Source organism: Chiloscyllium plagiosum, chromosome 4 (assembly GCF_004010195.1).
Source record: "Chiloscyllium plagiosum isolate BGI_BamShark_2017 chromosome 4, ASM401019v2, whole genome shotgun sequence".
Taxonomy (NCBI): Eukaryota; Metazoa; Chordata; class Chondrichthyes; order Orectolobiformes; family Hemiscylliidae; genus Chiloscyllium; species Chiloscyllium plagiosum.
In genome coordinates this window covers 15,409,300-15,428,931 of record NC_057713.1, presented here as the reverse complement: position 1 = coordinate 15,428,931, position 19,632 = coordinate 15,409,300, and the positions used below count along the sequence as shown (strand labels likewise).

Below are 19,632 nucleotides of genomic sequence, written 5' to 3'. Positions count from 1 at the left end.
GTGAGAAGGAGAGTCTTCATGGTAACCTCAGAATTGAACCCACACAGTTGGCATCATTCTGTAATGCAAACCAGCTGTCCAGCCAACTGAGCTAACCACTTGAAGCTGTCAATCAAACTGTGAACGTCTAGATCTACCACAGTGAAAATGACAGTGCTGCAGGACTGATTCCACAAGCTAACTATGTCATGTTAACCTTGTGCATTATATCAACAAACAGCGAGTGAAATGGCAAGGATTTTTTTCAACTTCATTTTTCTTTTTAAATAAAAACTTAAGAGATTTTGAACTTAGGAACTCTGACAGTTCTTTTGAGTTCAAACATGTTTTACCTACATTTCATGTTTGCTTTTAACAATCACAAAGAGGTGCTTAACCTCTCCCCAGATGAGTATCTGGACCACTCTAAATGGGAGTTTTAGCTATTTTGCTCATGTGCCTAAAGTCCACGAGTTATAGACATGCATCTCAATAAAGTGGCATCTATTTGAAGGCTTTTGCTCCGGAGCACTTTTACATTTGAAAACTACGATTTTTCCCTGTTTCACCTCCTATTGGTAAAATAGTGGATGCTGGGCTCTGGGGTGAAATTTCTGAGACTGGGGTTCTGCTGTCATTTTGGTTAAGGCACTTTTATCATTGTGGACATTTGAGCTGATAGTATAATGTGGAAAGAGTGCATAAAGATTGGCTGAATGGAGGCAGTAATATGGTTTAAAAAACATGCTGCTTGTAGAAAGCATGGTGAAAGTGCTGTCAATATGAATTTATTATTTTCCTTACTACTGTCGAGAACAGATTCAGTCTGTCAAGATTCCTATTATTTGAGACAGTGGGATAGATGCGCCTTGTTTCAATTTTCTATGATGTATGACATAGAATAGGCACCATCTGACCAGCTATCAGCATTTGAGGGATATGGTAGGGACAGAATTCAACATCATTCATTCACAGTACAGTCGTACATTTAATCAGAGACAAAATTTGACTGGGTTGGCTTGTTCTCAATATTTATATCTGAATGTTAATTCTGACATCCTAAGGGAAGTAATGAACATTTGTTTGGGGGTTTTGTTGCAAAGGAAAATGGGAATATGGCTTATGGTTGTTGACTATTCATGATTGAGGAGATTAATTAAAGCTTTTGCTTGTATGTAAAAAAAAAGATGTAGAGGTGAAACAGGATGAGTCTGCACCATTCATTTTACAGAGCATCAGAATTATAACATAGGACTTTGTTTAGATGGCTTACAGCCTTTTGAATCTCATGATTGCTTCCCTTATCACAGCAATGATTTTAAATCCCTTTATGTTTCTTCTAAAATGCACTTGAACATTCAGAGGTGAAAGATTTGCTTTACATACAGGGATGATTTTATCAGGTTCAATTTTCAACTCCGTGGATGAAAACACTCTCTCTTCCACTGGATTCTCCAACAACAGTTAGCTGCACTGTGGAGAGAAAAGGATGCAGGCTAAGGGAATCACCTGGCAGTCAAACACACTGCAGACTTCACTGCAATGCAGGCCAGATGCGTAATTTCACTCCATAGAGTACAAGCTTACACATAGGGGAGAACTGAAGAGCGAGCTGTGCTGATTATTAATTTCTGTAAGGAGACCATTAAGCTCTGAAAGAGCACAGCACTGCATTGTGCTCTGAGGAGATTTTCTCAGCCAACTTCTACTCCAAATCGTGCTTCAGTGAACAGCATTTGAAGAGTCAGTAAAGTTTCCGTTGGCTGTTTGATCAGACATGCATTCAGAGCCAAGACTAATTTTATCCCAAGTTATAGAATCACAGAATTATAATGATGTAGAAGGAGGTTATTCAGCCCATCCTGTTTGCACCAGCTCTCCCAATAAGCATTAGATATATAGAAAATAGGAGCAGGAGTAGGCCATTTGGCCCTTCAAGCCTACTGTACCATTCAGTAAGATCATGGCCAATCATCCAACTCAGTATTCTGCTTTTCCCCCATATCCATTGATCCCTTCAGTCCCTCGTGCTATATCCAATTCCTGCTTAAAATAACATCATGTCAATCTCCTGTAATTTCCCAAAAAAACCTGTACATTAGATTTATTCAAATAATTACCGAATGCCCTCTTGAGTGCTTTCACCACACTCCCAGGCAGTGCATTCCAGACAGTAACTTCTTGCTGTGTGAAAAATGTTTTTCACTCATCGTATTTGAATCTTTTGCGAATTACTTCAAATCTGTCTCCTTTTTGTTCTCAATCCTTTTACATGTTGGACTAATTTCCTCCTGCCTACTCTTTCCAGAGCCCTCACAATTTTGAAAATTCTTATTATATCTCTTGACCGTCTCTCCTCGAAGGAAAACAGTGTTAACATCTCCAATCTATCTTCATAACTGAAATTTCACACCATTCTCATTCTCTTCTGCACTCCCTTCAAAGTGTTGACATCCTTCTTGAAGCATACCTCTCAAAACTGCAGTTACTTTCAGCTGAAGTCTAACTGATGTTAAACAGTTTCAGCAGAACCTCGTTGCTTTTGTACTATATGCCTGTCTTAATAAAGCTTAAGCTACTGTATAAAAGCAAAGAATGACAGATGCAAAATTTCAAAATATAAACAGTATGTGCTGAAGAAACTCAGCAGACAGTAGCCCATGTCATCACACAGGCTCCTACTATGTACAAACAATTGTCAGCAGCTAATAGTCTCCATTAGCAGTTATTCATTCTCTTAGGCTGGTCTTTATCCACTTTTTTGTCTGTCCAACTGTTTTTCTCACTCTTTGGGTTCTATCTCCACCTATCATTTATTGATTTCTCTCCACAGATGCTGCCAAACCTACAGAGATTTTCTAGCAATTTCTGTTTATGTTTCAAATTTCCAACATCCGCAGTTCTTTCGGTTTTTGTTTTCAGCAGAAAATAGGTCAATTCTGCTGTGAATAAAATCATACAAACAAGGCACTGCCGGGGGAGGGGGAGAGGCCTAGGTGAGAATAATTATTAAATGGATGACAGAGTTCATGATCTGATGACATCCCCGTGTCTTATTAGCACGAGTTTACTCTCGGCAGAGTTGACTTATTTTCTGCTGTTTATAACATTTATTCCTCTGTGTCTCTTCCTTATGACCATCAACACTACCTTTGCCCTTTGATTGAAGGCACCTTTACCATTTCTTCCACTTCCTCTTCCCCTTTTTCTAATGCTTAAAACCCACAATTTTTCCAACCTCTTCCAATTCTGAAGAAGTCATATTTGACTGGATTGTTAACTCTGTTTCACTCTGTGAGACCTGCTGAGTTTCTCCGGCACTTCCTGTTTCTAGGATACTGTATGCTTTATTAACTACTCTCTTTACCTGTTACGCCACTTCGAATGACAAATGCACTTAGACACCCAATTGTCTCTTTGCTCCTGCACACCCTGTAGAGGAAGACTCTTTATTTCATACTGTCCCTGAATATTCTTTCTACCAACATGTATCACCTCACACTTCTTATCGATTTGAATTCATCTGCCGAATTTCTGACCACTTCACCAAATCGTTTGCAAGTTGTACACTGTCCTCCTCACAGTTTGGAATGCTTCTGAGAATTCCCTACACCAAGATCCAGATTATTAATATGCGTGTAGATAGAAAAGAGAAAGATCCCGATAACAAGTCCTGGGGAATTCCATCATGAATCATTCTCCAGCCTGAAAATTATCCAGTAACCACCCCTCTGTTTCCTATCACTCAGCCAGTTTTGTTGCTGTTCCCTTTATTCCATGAACACTAACTCTGCTCAATAAGCTGTGGCACTGGAGTAGATGCCTCTTGCAAGTCCATGTCCGTGATGTTCCATGTCAACAACGTTGCCCTGATCAATCGTCCCTACTACCTCATCAAAAAACTCCATTAAGTTAGTTATCCATGATTTTCTCATGTTGCCTTTCCTTAATTAAGACCATATTTGCCCACATGCTCATTAATTTGTTCCAAATTATTGTTTTTCCACCACTCAAGTTACGCTGACAGGTCTTTTAATTACTGGGCTTAACCTTACACACTTTTGCTTTGAACAGGGGCATAATTCTGCAATCCTGTGGCACCACCATCAATCCAAACATTCTGAAAAATGATAGCCAGTGCCTCCATGATGCTTTTGTCAACATCAACATGCAAGTCATCTCCTTTAGCAGAGACATGGGATAAGATGGACAATATGGCTGTGTACACTGAGTGTGCTAGCTCTAGTGCCCTCACAGTAAACCAGATGTGGCCAGCTGCTAACTCATATCTCAGTCTGGCTCAGTGGTAGAATGCTTGCTTTGAGTTCAAGACCACAAAGCATTTCATCAGTGCACTGAAATTTTTGTCTGCCTTTCCCACATTAAACTAAAGCCTAACTTAGTTGGATATGAAAGCTCTGTGAATACAAAAGACATGTAATGATATTGTAATATATTAGAATACTTGAATCACTGATGTGCCAATTCTGTGAATCCAGAATCTGGGAATTGTTTTTTGTTTGTTCTGCAAGTGAGCCCAGTGATCATTAATGTTCCTGCTGTGTATTTTTTTTTCCTTTCAGGTCAACAAATTCCACCTTTGGATCCCTCTCAGCACAATAGCAATGGAGCTTTCAAAGTTGGAAGGCACAAGGTACAATCGGGCAGGCGCTGCTGCTGAGCAGCCAGTTGTATCGGGAGAACAAACTCAAGCAGCGTTGAATCAAGATTGTCATAGCAAGCAGGGCAAAAAAGAAAACAAAAACCTTTTTCTTGTGTTATTGTTTGAATTATTTAGCAGTCTCCAGGTTATTGGTCAGTGGTTGGTCTGCTGATTCTTTCATTCTAGCACATGATGTCCTGCTTTCAGGAAGTTACTTTAGAATTCCCAGAGAGACCTCCTGCACTATGAATGAAAATATTGAAACGCCAATTATCATTTTTGTTATTTTTTTCTCCATCCTTTTTCTGGGTTTTTTTTTTGCCCTTTATTCCCTTTATTCTCTTCTGAGTACAGTGACTGAACTCCCATCCACGTTATCATTCCCAGTCTTTATCACCAGCAGCCAGGAGCAAATAAAATTTCTTCAATATGTTCCCAGTTTATGTCTATAGCCCACTAGTGAGCACTTTAACTGTAATGATAGTCCCAATTATAAATTAATAAATTGTCTGTTTATTTAGTCCTGGCTGATTTAATTGGGAAAAAAAAGCACAACTAAACCTTATGAAATGGCGATGAAGCATTATAAAGGTTGAAAACTTTCCACTGTTCCTTACACCTGTGCATTTAATAGATTTATGGCATGTGGTCATATAAAAGTTAAAACTGTTCCTTTGCCAGGTCCATGAGCTAGATGGGAAAAAGACTTGCCTTTGTGTGCCAATCGGCGATAAAGAGCAGGAAATCCCAGATTGATCTTTGGCTTGCATTGTTACCTGGTCTTGACAGGTATGACAGTTGACATCACCAAGTATTGAGTCAGGGTGAAAAGGTTAGTTAAGAATCTCACTTTTGTTCGCTGGCCAGTGGCTCCTGGGGAAGGAGTGTGGTGGTACGAATAGGTGGATGTGGGTTGAGGGAAGAGTGAGAGAAACCTGTGATGTTGCCAGTGGTGAATAGCTTATCAATACTCATTGGCTAGGTTTATTCATGAAAATGATGATTGGACAGCCCAATAAGGATTGGTGACCTCAGGAAAAAAAAGCAAAAAGATCGTGGGGGTGCTGGCATCGGGTTATGATCTGGGGAACATAGATTCGAATCCTACCATGGCAGATGATGAAATTTGAATTTAAAAAAAAATCTGAGGTAAAAAGCCAGCTAATGGTGACCACGCCAATATTATAAAAACCCATTTTTTTAAGGGAAGGAAATCTGACCATCTTTACCTAGTTCAGCCTTCATTTGGCTGCAGAACCACAGCAATGTGGTTGACTCTTAGCAACCCACTGAGCAATTAGGGATGAGCAATAAATGGTGACCGAGCCAGTGATGCCCACATCCCATGAATGAATAAAAAAATGTCCTTCTGTATATGGCAAAAACTACTAGAGCTTAGTTAAGAATACAAACGAGTTAACTTCAGTATCTGAGGCAGAGGAGATGCAATAAACTAAGGCATGCTTCAATCAATGTACTTAAACTTCTGCAAGTCTTGGTCCTTAATCAGTGTATTGTTGTCTTCAGCCAACTTTTCATTGACACTCATCACCAAGTCCAAGAATTCATTGGTTACATGTAATGGACATGTGCAATTGGAAATGAATTGAAATTGCTTCATACTCAGTGCATTTTTAATGACCTGTACAGTTAAATACAAATGCTTATAGCCTTTTGGTCTTTTCACTGATCATGAACAATTTGTGTCTCAGAGATCATTCAGGTAAACTTTGCAATATCGAACTGGGTACGCATTCTGTATAGTTCACAGTCTTTGTTTCATTTCCAAGGTCTCAGCCGCTCATAATTTATTATGTGCTTTATAGGGGCAGAATTTACTGTAACTGCTACAGGAACAATGTTTGTTAGGCTTGTTGCAAACTTCCCAGCTTAATTACCCCAAACCAGGGCATGACAAATTGGAGGAATTGAAAGGTTGAAACAGCATGAAACTTCTTACAGAGGATCTGGGATCTGTAGGAATAGGGCAAATAGTTGTGTTTCTGCTTAACAAATCATGTTGAAGAATTGTTAATGGACAACTCAGAATCTGATCAGGGAGTACAAGTTTGAGATTTGATGCTATTTTAGAAAGTAAATTGAAGGAAAGAAAAGAAAAATTGAATGAAGTGTTAGACAGGGAGAAGGATAGAGAGAAAATATGAAAAGAGTAATTTAGTTTTTGTTTTCATCTCCAACAACAACTAAAACCTGAGAAGGAATAACGTTTAAGTTTAAGGAGTTGATTTTCAGAGTTGGAAAAGCAGTTTGGCAGAATTTAAGATTGATCATGCCAATAAAAATGATAATCAGCCTGAAAAGAACAAGCCTGAACGTTGTGTAGTGAGTTTGATTTGTATCCCTGACTCAGGTCATGCCGTTCAATATATATGAATGGGGAGCCAGATGGTAATCTATCATGTCCGCATAGTTTACAGGTGAACAACTGAATCAATAACTTTCGGATTTTTGTTCTTCTTTATCTGTAAGTTCCTCCAACTCTTAAACTGTCTGAGATATCCATTCTCTATGCCTTATGACCTCTTGAGCTTTCAGCTGCGAAGGCATTCTGTTTTGAAATCCCTCCTAGACCTCTCTGTCTCCACCCTCCTTTCTAAAACCTACCTTGATGACCATGCTTTTTGGTTATCTGACTAATAGCTTCTGATCTGGTTCTGTATGAAATGGTAGTTCAGTAACATTTCTATGAAGCATCTTTGATATTTTATTACACAAAATAAAAATTGTCGATTGTCCACCTGCACATGCCTAATGTTATGGTCAACTTAGACAGAAATGAGAATTGTTAACCTCACATTTCTTTTTACATCAAATCACCGTCCTATATTAATATAGCCCTTTAACTCTCAATGTTACCTCTAATATTGATCCATCCCCTTTGGTAAGGGGTTTTACAACAGCACCAACTGCTCTTGTTGAGACTCAGACAATGTGATGTATCCATTGTGTTATTTGAAGGGTGAGTGTATTTTTTCCATCCTTGATTAGAAAGGGCTTTTCATCAGTTGGCATTGGTTTAGATAATACATTGTACAGCTCTGTCAGGCCATTCTCATCTTTGTTATGGTAACAAAATCCTTTAATTGAGTAATTCCAGGGGCTTTTATGGTTGACAATATTTCTCAAACAACTGCATTTTCTGAATGAAGCAATATAGAGAATATTTTATATCTAAGAGTCAAATAAAGTCAGTGATAGGGGTTCTGTAATTGGATTGTCCCTCAGTTTCTTTTTTCCTTTGGCTTGGAGAAAATATTCTTCTATTTCAAGCTCCTATGTTTCACTTTTAGCTTTATGGATTGCAATTTAATTCAGGTTCTTGTTGTAAAATTAATTGCTCACCATTCAATGCTCTCAGCATCATTAATGCTCATAGATAAACATGAACATGAGAACTAGGGTCAGCATCAGACAATCCTGGCTGCCATTCAATATGACCTTGGCTGATCTCATTTCAGCCTCAACTGCACTTTCCTGCCCTCTTTCCATGATCTTTCAACACATGACTAATTAAAAATTGGTCCGTCCCCTTCTTGAATTCTTTCAGTGTCCCAGATAGGTACATGAACAGGAAAGGTTTACGGGGATATGGGCCAAATGCAGGCAAGTTAAGTTTGGGAAGCTAGGTCAGCATGGATGAGTTGGACTGAAGGGTCTGTTTCCGTGCTGTCTGACTCCAGTAAATTCTAGGTTTGCAATCCTTTGAGAGAAGTAATTTCTCCTCATCTCTGTTTTAAATCTGCCGCCCTTTATGCCAAAACCATGACCTTTCATTCTTGAATGCTTACCAAGGGGAAATGCCCTGTCTAAATTCTCACCCTAAACCACACTGCCTGCTGGCCGTCTGCCTCTTCCCTCAACAGACCCTTTAAAACCTGCTTTCTCCTGCTCAATTAATGTTGGCTTTTCTCGTGATCCTACAACGCAAATAACCAAAATAACGTGCACAAATATTTGTCCAAGTTGAAGAAGGTTCTGGAACCCTCAAGCATCAGGATTGCCTTGAGAAGTGCTTTGCACTACGAGGTGTCAGCATGGATGAGTTGACACCTAATAGTGCACAGGGAAAGGTCACCAGGTATTTGCCTATTCATATGTGGCCCTCCTCCTTTGACCGTACTAACTGTGTTTATAGCTGTTCCTGGGAAGTGGCAGGTTCATTACCCTGGAGCTGTGTGTGTACCTATCAGTATTTCTTTAAAATATTTTCAAATGAAAACATGCAGAACAGTTGCAAGATGCCAATAGCACTGACATTTTCCACCTTTTAGGAGTTTAATTCCGTTGTATGAACATGGACACAGTGACAATCTTGAACTGAAAGTGTTTTATGAAATTACATGCTTCATACACAGATTTAGCTCTGAAGTATTTGCATAAAAATGTGCCAATAGTCAATTTAAATGAATGGTCACCTCTTTGCAACTGTAAAATCTGGTCAGAATGCATCCCAATTTAATTTGTTTTATTTGTTGCTTAATAACAAATAACAAATTTGTTATTTGTTCATCACTGTCAGGTTCAGCATTTCTTAGCCATCCCTAATTGCCCTTGAGAAAATCAGCTGTTTTCTTAACTGTATAAAAAATGCTGGAAATCACAGCCCGTCAGGCAGCATCCGTGGAGAGAGAGCAACTGACATTTCAAGTCTAGGATGCTCCCTAACCCGCTATGACTTCCAGCATTTTTTTGTTCAGTACAGATTCCCTCATCTTCAGTAATTTGCTCCTTAGCTCCTTTCCTGGTGCCTGTATACACAGTAAGACAAGTTGGTTTTATTCCAGTGCAGATTCAAATGGACAAACCAGCCACATTAAAGGCTTTGTCATATTAAGAATGAAGTTTATACCATGTGGTCCCCACTCTCATTTCTTTTTATCCAATGTGCTGTTCACCCTCCTGCACAGGAGGTAAGTGAGTACCGTCTTTCGAGATTTCTGTGACAATGTCTCTTGTGGGCCATAGGAAGAATACGAAGATAGGATAGGGTAACTCCGCATGTATTTTCACTCTTTGTGGAGTGGCTTGTGCTCAGCATCTTCTTGTAAAGACTGCTTTTTTGGGAACTGGCTGTGCAGGAAAACACTGACACAAACCTGAATTCCGTAACTCCACTGTGTAGCAAAAATAACAATTGCTTCAATACCTCTGTATTCCACAATCCTTTTGACACGAACATGTGAAAAATGTACCTGAATTGTGCAACGCGGATCACCCATGTCAACCAACAATTTTCATAATTATTGAACCATTTTGTTTCAGAATTATTAAACCACTGCTCTCAATGTCTTCTTTCATTGCTTCAGGTTAAAGGCTCTGTGATCACCGATCATATTGTCCATTACTGAATAATCACGTTTTGACTCTTTGGTTTAAATTGTGTAAAAACATCCCACTGAGATTTTATTTTCAATTTAAGTCATTGTTACGGTGATGCTGCAAATTAATCACTTTTTTTGTATGACAGTGTCAGCTAAAAGGGAAACTTGGCTGCAGTTCTAAATAAATCTATCCATGTGCATTGATCAATATATAAGTTAAAGAATTTGTATAAATTGACACCAAACATAATCACATGGCTTTTCATGACCAGACTTTTTGGTACAAATTTGGCATTCTGTGGGTCAAGTAAAACTCCTTAAAAGCTGAGCACAATTAAAATATTTTTTTCTTAGATTGGGCTGGTCCCATGTAGTCCATGTCAATTAAATGGGTACAATGTTTATATTATTCTCATCATTAATACTGTGTAGTAGTACTATTAACATAGCAGAGTTGCCTAAAGTTAAGTGTTTCAATGTACATTCAATAAACAACCTTTCATAACAATTAGCTGGTGAGCTTTGAGTGTTGTGTCAGATTATTATTGTGTAAACAGAAGACTGAATCACTGCATAATATTCTAAATTCCATAAAGGCCAATATTGCTATGATGCTTTTTATTTGCAAATTGTTTTACTCACCACATAAACTGGACAGCTTTTTAGATTCAGATGAGATCAGTTGAGGTGGCTAAATGGTCATACATCAGTCAATTTGTAAACATTTTGTAACACAGACTGTGGTGTGGGGGCTGCTGAAAGCACGTTTGCTGTCCCCTGTGACTTCCCCCAGCCACATGATCGCATCCTGCCTTCACACCCCTCTGGGCGGGGCTCTGTCATCATCTTGAGGCCTGCACCAACACCACTGTGGCAAGCAGCTGCTGGCCTCTGATTGGTCAGCAGCTGGTGGAAGTCAGGGGACTCAGATCATAGAGTGGGCTCCTTGTTATGTTGGGACTCCTCCACATGATTAACGGGGCTTCTCTCTCAGTTCTCTGACTGCTGGCTGATGACTATTCTGCGTTAATACCAATTGGCCAGAGCCTCCCCTGAAGTTCCTGACATCCACATTAAAAGAACTAACTTTAAGAAGATTAAATGGAGGTTTGTATATCAAAACAAGAAAATGCCCCCAACATTTTCAAACCTTGGATGAAATTCGAACATGCAGTTTATCATTTGAAAACATTTCCGGGCACAGAAATGCGTTTTTCTGCGGTATAATTCTTATTTTATTTTTAAGGATGATAAAACTGAGTTAGAGAACTTCAACTCAAGATTCAGTCAAATCGGCATCATCACAAATCGGCAATTCAACATAATTGATTCCAGTTTATAATTTTAAAACAATTAATTTTTCTAATTTCAGATACAGCATCCAGTGAGCACTTGCCGGCACTAGCATCTCGACCTGTTCTCTAGAATTTAGAAAGTTAAGGGCTGATCTGATCAAATTCTTCAAGATATTGACAGAAAAAATACAGGGCAGATAAATATAAACTATTTCCACTGGTTAGGGATTCTGGAACTTGGGGACATATTTTGAGGATTGGAGCCAGACCATCCAGGAGAGATGTTGGGAAGGACATGTACACACAAAGGGTAGTAGCTATTTGGAACTCTTCCACAAATGGTAGTGGATACTGGATCAATTGTTAATTTTAAATCTGAGATAGATACATTTTTGTTTAGCAAAGGTATTAAGGAATATGGGCCAAAGGCAGGTATTTGGAGTTAGACCATAAGTCAGTCATGATCTTACCGAACAGATTCGAGGGGCTGAATGGTCGATTACTATGTTCCTATGCATCAATTAATCTTGGCTGAAATTATTCATATCTCAGAGTCAAAATATCTTGCTTGCCCCCAGTCTGAGGAGATTTACCAGGATGTTGCCTGGTCTGAAGGAAAGGTGTTATGAGGAAAGGCTGAGAGACTTGGGTTTGTTCTCATTGGAGAGAAGGCGGCGAAGAGGGAAATTGATTGAGACATACAAGATGATCAGAGGATTAGATAGGGTAGGCGGTGAATGTCTTTTTCCTAGGATGATGATGTCAGCTTGTACGATGGGGCATAGCTACAAATTGAGGGGTGATAGATTTATGACAGATGTCAGAGTCAGGTTCTTTACTCAGCGAGTGGTAAGGGCGTGGAATGCCCTGCCTGCCAATTTAGTTAACTCAGCCACATTAGGGAGATTTGAACAATCCTTGGATAAGCACGTGGATCATGATGGGATAGTGTAGGAGGATGGGCTTAGATTAGTTCACAGGTCGGCACAACACCAAGGGCTGAAGAGCCTGTTCTGCGCTGTATTGTTCTATGAACTCCACTTGCCACCTCTCAGCCTCATTCTGTAGTTTATCCAAGTTCTCCTGCAACCTGCAACATTCTTCCACACTGTCTACTATTCCATCAACTTTCGTGTCATCTGCAAACTTACTAACCCATCCACCCTTGCCTGCATCTAAGTCATTTCTAAAAATGACAAACAGCAGTGGTCCCAAAACAGATCCTTGTGGCACACCACTAGTAACCCGACTCCAAACCACTAAGATTAAGATGCATTTGGGGATCGGTAGCAAATACTGATCCAGCAAGAGATGCCCAAATACAAGGAATGAAGGCTTATTTTGAAAATGGCAAATAGCAGTTAGAAGCACCTTCCTTCCAATAAAAACAACTACATATAGGAGCTGCAAGAGGGTGAAATACATGCCAAGCACACAGATTGCCATACTCTTTTGGGTCTAGGTAGTCAGCAACATGGATTATGTGCTGCCATACATTAAAATCATGTAAATGAGAAAGCAACAAAAAGATCACATGCTGCCTAACTCAGTGGGACTAGATGTGAGCAGACTGCAAATTGTGGGTCTCAATCCTGATGTTAGAGATTTTTTAGTCCTTTATATTTTAGTGGCTTAGAATTTCAATAAATCAATGATCCATGACTAGATTTCATAATTTTACCAAGCAATTTGTGTTCATCAGATGTAATTTACTTTAAAGTGCATTGACTAATATTTTCCTATTTGTAATGAATGAGCTAATTTAATTTAACTAGATTTGCAACGGTTCTAAAATAACACAACCTGTACTCCAACAAAGAAAATTAAACCCTCAGGCAAAGAGTACATTCTATGCAAACTAAGTATTCAATACCACTTTCCATATCAGTTTGGTACTTTTCTGAAAACTATTCTGTTCATTTAATGTGTTTGCTGTGAAATTATCAACAGCTTTTTACCGTGGCACTAATATACTCAGAGTGACATTGGAACTACCAAAATGCACTTTCTTTAAGGTGGAGACAACTCACAGACCAAAGAATTTAATCATATAATCTGAACAAAGTCCAAACAACAAAATCAAAAAGATCAACTGCAATGTTATTGTTTTTCTTACCTGCCTTAAACATCTTTGTCATCATCATAACATAATAATTAAGAAGAGTAGGCCATTTGGCTTCCCAAGTATGCTCCACTACTCAATACCATCATAGCTGATCTGATTGTGGCCGGATCTCCAAATCCCTATCCATCCCCCTGTGCCCCCAATAATCTCCTCAGCTCTACCTTAAGTGGAACTTAACCTTTATTTTGAAACTGAACCTTATAGTTCCAGCTCCCTCTGTGAGGTGAAACATCCTCTCAGCATCTACCTTCTTAAGTGCTATCAGAATCTTACAAATTACAAAAAGAAATGAATTCATTTTTCTCAAACTCCAATGGGTTAAGTTCCACCTGCTCAGCCTGTCCTTATGCAGCAAATCTCTCATCCCAGGAATCAGCTTTGTGAATCTACTCTGACTTGCTTCCAAATCAATTCTCTCCCTAATTGCATTGTGGGATAAGGGTTATAGCAGTCCAAGAAGGCAGCTCACCACTTTCTCAAGAGCAAGTGACGAGAGGCAATTTTTCATTTCAAAAATATAATTTGCTCATAAAAATATCTTTTTATAGTCACTAAAGCAGTTTGGTTCTGTACAGAAGCATATAGAGAAACAAACAAATATTGGAGTTCCACTCTAACCAGAAAACAAATGAAAGGCATTTCTTACTTTTACAAGATTATACTTACAAATATTTGAGGCATTGAAAGAGTTCAATAAGTGAACAGACCCCCAATTAACTTCAGCAGAAAGACCTCAGATAGTGGTCTTTTCCCTTAGATAGTGGTCTTGGCAACAACTTCTCCAGGCTTTACTGCGTCCCTCAGCAGATCGACCTGGACATTGGAATGTGCCAGTCTGCAACACTCAGATAAGATCAACTCTTTGCCCTGGAAGACCAACTAGTTTTGAGAAAGAAGGTCTTTCACTGAGTTGATGGTCCCCCAGGCACAGTCAATGTTTGTTGTGATTGTCATCCTGAGAGGTAGAGCACAGAGTCCTGTGTCGGAGCTGTTCGGGATAAATCTCAACAAAAACCCTGAATCTCTCTCCTCAGATTTCCTTTGCAAAGGCAGAATCTTCTCTACCCCCAGTAGCCACGTCGAGGGCAGTGTACGGTGGCACACTGAGGCCTTTTCCAAATGAAGGATCTCATTGATAGTGCCCTTCTCACCATCAGCCAAGCTATATCTGGTTGCTTGTTGGAAAATTCTGATGATGAGGCCTTCTGCCAAATAACTTTAACAACTTTAATCTTTGAAAGTTGCCACTCAGGTGGATAGAGCTTGTAAGAAGGCCTATGGTGTATTAGCGTTCATTAGCAGAGGGATTGAATTCAAGAGTCGTGAAGTGATGTTGCAACTGTACAGGACTTTGGTTAGGCCACATTTGAAGTACTGTGTGCAGTTCTGGTCGCCTCACTTTAGGAAAGATGTGGAAGCTTTGGAGAGGGTGCAGAGAAGATTTACCAGGGGCATGGAATGCACTGCCTGTGGGAGTGGTAGAGTCAGAATCTTTGGTGACCTTTAAGCGGTAATTGGATAGGTACATGGATAGGTGCTTAAGCTAGGACAAATGTTCGGCACAACATCGTGGGCCGAAGGGCCTGTTCTGTGCTGTATTGTTCTATGTTCTATGTTCTATGTTCTAACCCAACAGGATCCACCTTCTTTTTCCTGCAGGGTCTCGAGGGTGCTACATGCTGACTGCTTCCTTGTATTCATAAGAACATAAGAAATAGAAGCAGGACTAGGCCATCTGGCCCGTACAGTCTGCTCTGCCATTCGTTAAGATCATGATTGATCTTTTTGTGGACTCAACTCCCATTACTCGCCTGCTCACCATAACCCTTAGATGCTTTTGAACTATCTATCTTTGAACAAATTTCAAAAATCTATCTATCTTTGCCTTAAAAACATCCAATGAGGTAGTTTCAAATGCTTCACTGGGCAGGGAATTCCACAGATTCATAACTCTTTGTGTGAAGATGTTCTTCCTCAATTCAGTCCTAAATCTGCTCCCCCTTATATTGAGGCTATGATTCCTAGTTCTATGAAATAACTTCCCTGCTTCTACCTAATCTATTCCTGTTATAACCTTATATGTTTCTATAAGATTCCCCCCCTCATTCTTCAAAATTCCAATGAATATAGTCCCAGTCAACTCAATCTCTCCTCAAAAGCAAAGATTCTCAATTCTGGAATCAACCTTGTGAACCTCCACTGCAGCCCTCCCACCCCCAGTGCCAGTACATCCTTTCTCAAGTAAGGAGACAAAGGTCTCACCAGAACCCTACACAGCTGCAGCTCCAATCCTTGAACAACGAAGGACAATATTCCACTTGCCTTCTTAATTACCTGCTGCACCTGCAAACCAACTTTTTGTGATTCATATACAAGGACACTGTGCAGGTCCCTCTGTACAGCAGCACATTGCAATTTTCATCAATTAAATAATAGTCCATTTGCTGTTTTTCTTCTCAAAATGGATGTCATATTTACCAACATTGTACTCCATTTGCCAAACCCTGCCCACTCACTTAACCTATCTATATCCCTGTGCAGACTTTCAATGTCTTCTGCATACTTCACTCTACCATTCATCTTAGTGTCATCTGTGGACTTTGACACACTACACTTGGTCCTCCAACTCCAATTCATCTCTGTAAATTGTAACATAAATTGGTAAAAGTTGTTTCTCATTATAAATTTCTCCATAAAGGACAGGCGATACAGATTGGTCCAACCTATCCAGCCAGTGACACCCACATCCCATGTTTGAGTTAAAAAAAGCTTCCTCATTTAAGGTGACTAAAATAATACACAGTACACTAAGGGTGGTCTCACCAATGACCTGTACAGTTGTAGCTAGATGTCCCTATTTTCATACTCCATCCCACTTGCAATAAAGACCAATATTCCATGTGCCTTGCTAATCACTTGCTGAACCTACAAGCTGATGTTTAAGATCCATGCACGAGATCATCCAAATTTCTTTCTATCATAGCATTCTGCAATCTCTCACCAACCAAGTCAAAGGCTAGGTCGCAAAGTATATTCAAGGCTGCGATAGACAGATTTTTATGCAGTGAGGAAATCAAGTGTGTGGGGGAAAAAGCAGACGAGTTGGTTGTCAAATCAGTCATGATCTCACTGGATGAGGTAGAATTTGTGATGGGCTGAATAGCCTACTTCTGCTCCTGCATGTTACCTCACACAGAGAAGTATGTCAAGAAACTGTGGGGAATCTACATTTCAGGATTTCTCCACACGTTGAGGAATTTTTAAACTCCACAACTTGTCCAAAACAACTGTAGGCCTGGAGTCTCAGCCTGGGATTTTTAAATTATGTGAGACTAAATCTCAGCCTGGTTGTCTGGGAAATTAAATTTAATCAATCAATTAACATCCGTGGTGTAACCAGAAAATGACAATGACATCAAAATTCACTGAGTTCAATAATGTCTTTCAGAAAGAAAACTTCCTCCTGTACTCTAGAGCAGTCCACATGTGGCTCCTGTACCAGACAATATTCTGAAACTGAAGGCCCTGGACCAACTAGAGATAAACAATCACACTGCGTTTCCAGTGTTACCAATATCCCAAGAACAAATTGCAAAAAATAAAGATGATGGTGTGATCATACTTTCTCTTTGTGTTGCTATAAAATCAGAAAACACAAACTAATTAGCATCACTCTTGTGAAGATAATTGAGTTCTCCTGCTTCCGTACTCAGAGCTCATGACAAATTTTAGTCATTAAACTGAATGGAAAACCAGTGCTTCCAGCTTTCTGACAACTAATCTTTCCTGATGGGGTTAGTGGATTACCTTAGAAGTCATACTATGGCATAATAATATAAATATGCTTCCTGTATTCATGGAGACTTTACAGTATTTTTGCACTATTAGAACACCATAAACCTACACTACAACACCAAGGCCAAGTATTTTTTGAGAAAGCAAATAGCATTTTCTTGCATTTCATTTTTAAAAGAAAATCAAACCTTCATTTTGCACAGAGCAGCTTTTGGAGGATATAGAATACTTGCATTCTTCACAACATAGTTTAAATGCTCTCCAAACATATATTCACATTTTCCCATGATTCATCTATTTGGCTAAAATCAAGTGTAGTACCTGTACTTATCAGCTTAACATCTGGAGCTCTTGAGGCACAGTGGGGGAGCACCACATACCTCCCATAACTCCCTCCACCGCGCCCGCCCACCCCCCAAACACCTTTTGGGCCATAAAGCTTCGGTTCAAGTCTCACTTATGCTGAAGGTGTGTTTATATTATAGAATATCATAGAATCCCTACAGTGTGGAAACAAGCCATTTGGCCCAACAGGTACACACCGACCCTCCGAAGAGCAACTCACCCAAACCTATTCCCCTATACCCTATGACTCTATATTTCCCCTGAGTACCCTGAGTGCATGGGTAATTTAGCATAGCCAATTCACCTAACCTGCATGGTGGAAGGAAGTCGGTGGGAGGAAGCCGGAGCACCCGGACGTGTTATAACACATTTCACAAAACTTGATCTTGTGAGACAATAAACTCCCCCCATGTCTTCTCTTTCCAATATTTTGAATGTTAAATATCTGCAAAGTGTCCTGAGGACAAGTTTAATGATGATCTAGGAGAGATGAAATACAGATCTTGATAAATATTCGAGAAATTTTTAAAACTTCCTCAACCAGGGAAGTTGGCACACGTTGACATTTACTAAAATCTTAATATAGCCATTAAACATGTCTCAAGTCAAGATCAATTACAAATGGCTAAAGTTATTCTAGGATTCATGTTTGCCAGAATCCAATTAAAAACTCTATTGATTAAATGAGCAACAGATCTTTTTAAACAGTAAATTAAAGGTCCAATAATGTCTGTGAAGCATCTTTTGTTTCTCATTTCCATTACGCAGTTTCCATTATAGATGAGGAGTTTAGAAGTACATTCTCAAATCAGTCAGTATATCAGTGCGTAACTGTGACCTCAGTGTGAATGTGAAAGCTAAGCCTATGGAAATTCTAGGTTCAGTGCTTGGACTGTAATTAAGTTTTCTGATTCAAGCTAGGGCAGCCTAAGTAGGATTGCTACAAGTTTCAGTGTGCCTAGCCCTGTGACCTCGAGTCAGGGAGTCATATAACACTGAAACAGACCCTTTGGCCCAACGTCCATGCCAACCAGGTTTCCGAAACTGAACTGGTCCCATTTGCCTGAATTTAGCCCATATCCCTCTAAACCTTTCCTATCTATGTATCTGTCCAAATGTCTTTCAAATGTTGTAATTGTACTTCCCTCTACTACTTCCGCATATGCTTGTTCCTTATAGGCACCACCCTCTGCATGAAACAATTGCCTGTCAGGTCTTTTTTAAATTGTTCCCTTCTGATCTTAAATCTATGCCCTCTAATTTTGGTCACCCCCATCCTGGAGAAAAGATCTTGGCTGTTCACTTTATCCATGCCCCTCATGATTTTATGAACCTCTATATGTCACCCCTCAGCCTCCTACGTTCCTGTGAAAAAACGTCCCAACCTATCCGGCCTCTCCCAATAATTAAAATCCCCCAGTCTCGGTAACATCCTTGGAAATCCTATAGCAGGGCAACCAGAATTGCAGACAGTAGTCCAAACGTGGCCTTACCAATGTCTTGGTACAGCTGTAACGTGATGACTCAATTCCTGTACTCAATGCTCTGACTGATGTGTGACCTGTGTTTGAAAAAAAATATGTAAGGACTGTGAGGGATTGATCATATTATGCTTGCTCTGGCCACACTCTCTTGTTAGTTAAAATATCCACTGACAGTGATAGTTTTATTCAGGCAAGAGAACTGTTTGCATTGAGAGGGCCATGCGGCTGCAGTTAGCTTCAGAATTGATTATCAGACTCGCTGTCCTCAAGAATAGAGAGAAAGGAAGAGACTTTCTAAAATCCCAACCAACCTCAAAAGAAAGAATTCAAACATAACAGTAATATGTTAGGAAGTTAAATGAATCATGTCAAGCATCTTTGGTGCTTTTGGAGCAACACTCATCCAACTAAGTGGAGAGTATTCCATCAGAATCTTATGGAATGCTCCCCATTTGCCTGGATGAGTGAAGCTCCAACAATACGCAAGACGCACCATCCAAGTTAAAACAGTCACTTGACTGACAACGCATCTACAAACATCCACTTTCTCTTCTACCGATGCACAGTATCAGCAGTGTGTACCATGGACAAGACGCACTGCAGA

The 19,632-nt window shown here is 39.6% G+C and overlaps 1 protein-coding gene across 2 annotated transcripts in view; it reads left to right on the top strand.

Moving 5' to 3' along the window:
- rab31 (RAB31, member RAS oncogene family) overlaps window positions 1-10,495 on the top strand; it is a 79,289-nt gene extending 68,794 nt beyond the window's left edge. For both annotated transcript variants that reach the window (XM_043687759.1, XM_043687758.1), the window contains one exon: window positions 4,563-10,495. In XM_043687759.1, the coding sequence (XP_043543694.1) occupies window positions 4,563-4,660 (98 nt within the window). In that variant the 3' untranslated portion in view covers window positions 4,661-10,495. The remainder of the gene's footprint in view (window positions 1-4,562) is intronic.
- The last annotated feature ends 9,137 nt before the right edge of the window (window positions 10,496-19,632 follow it).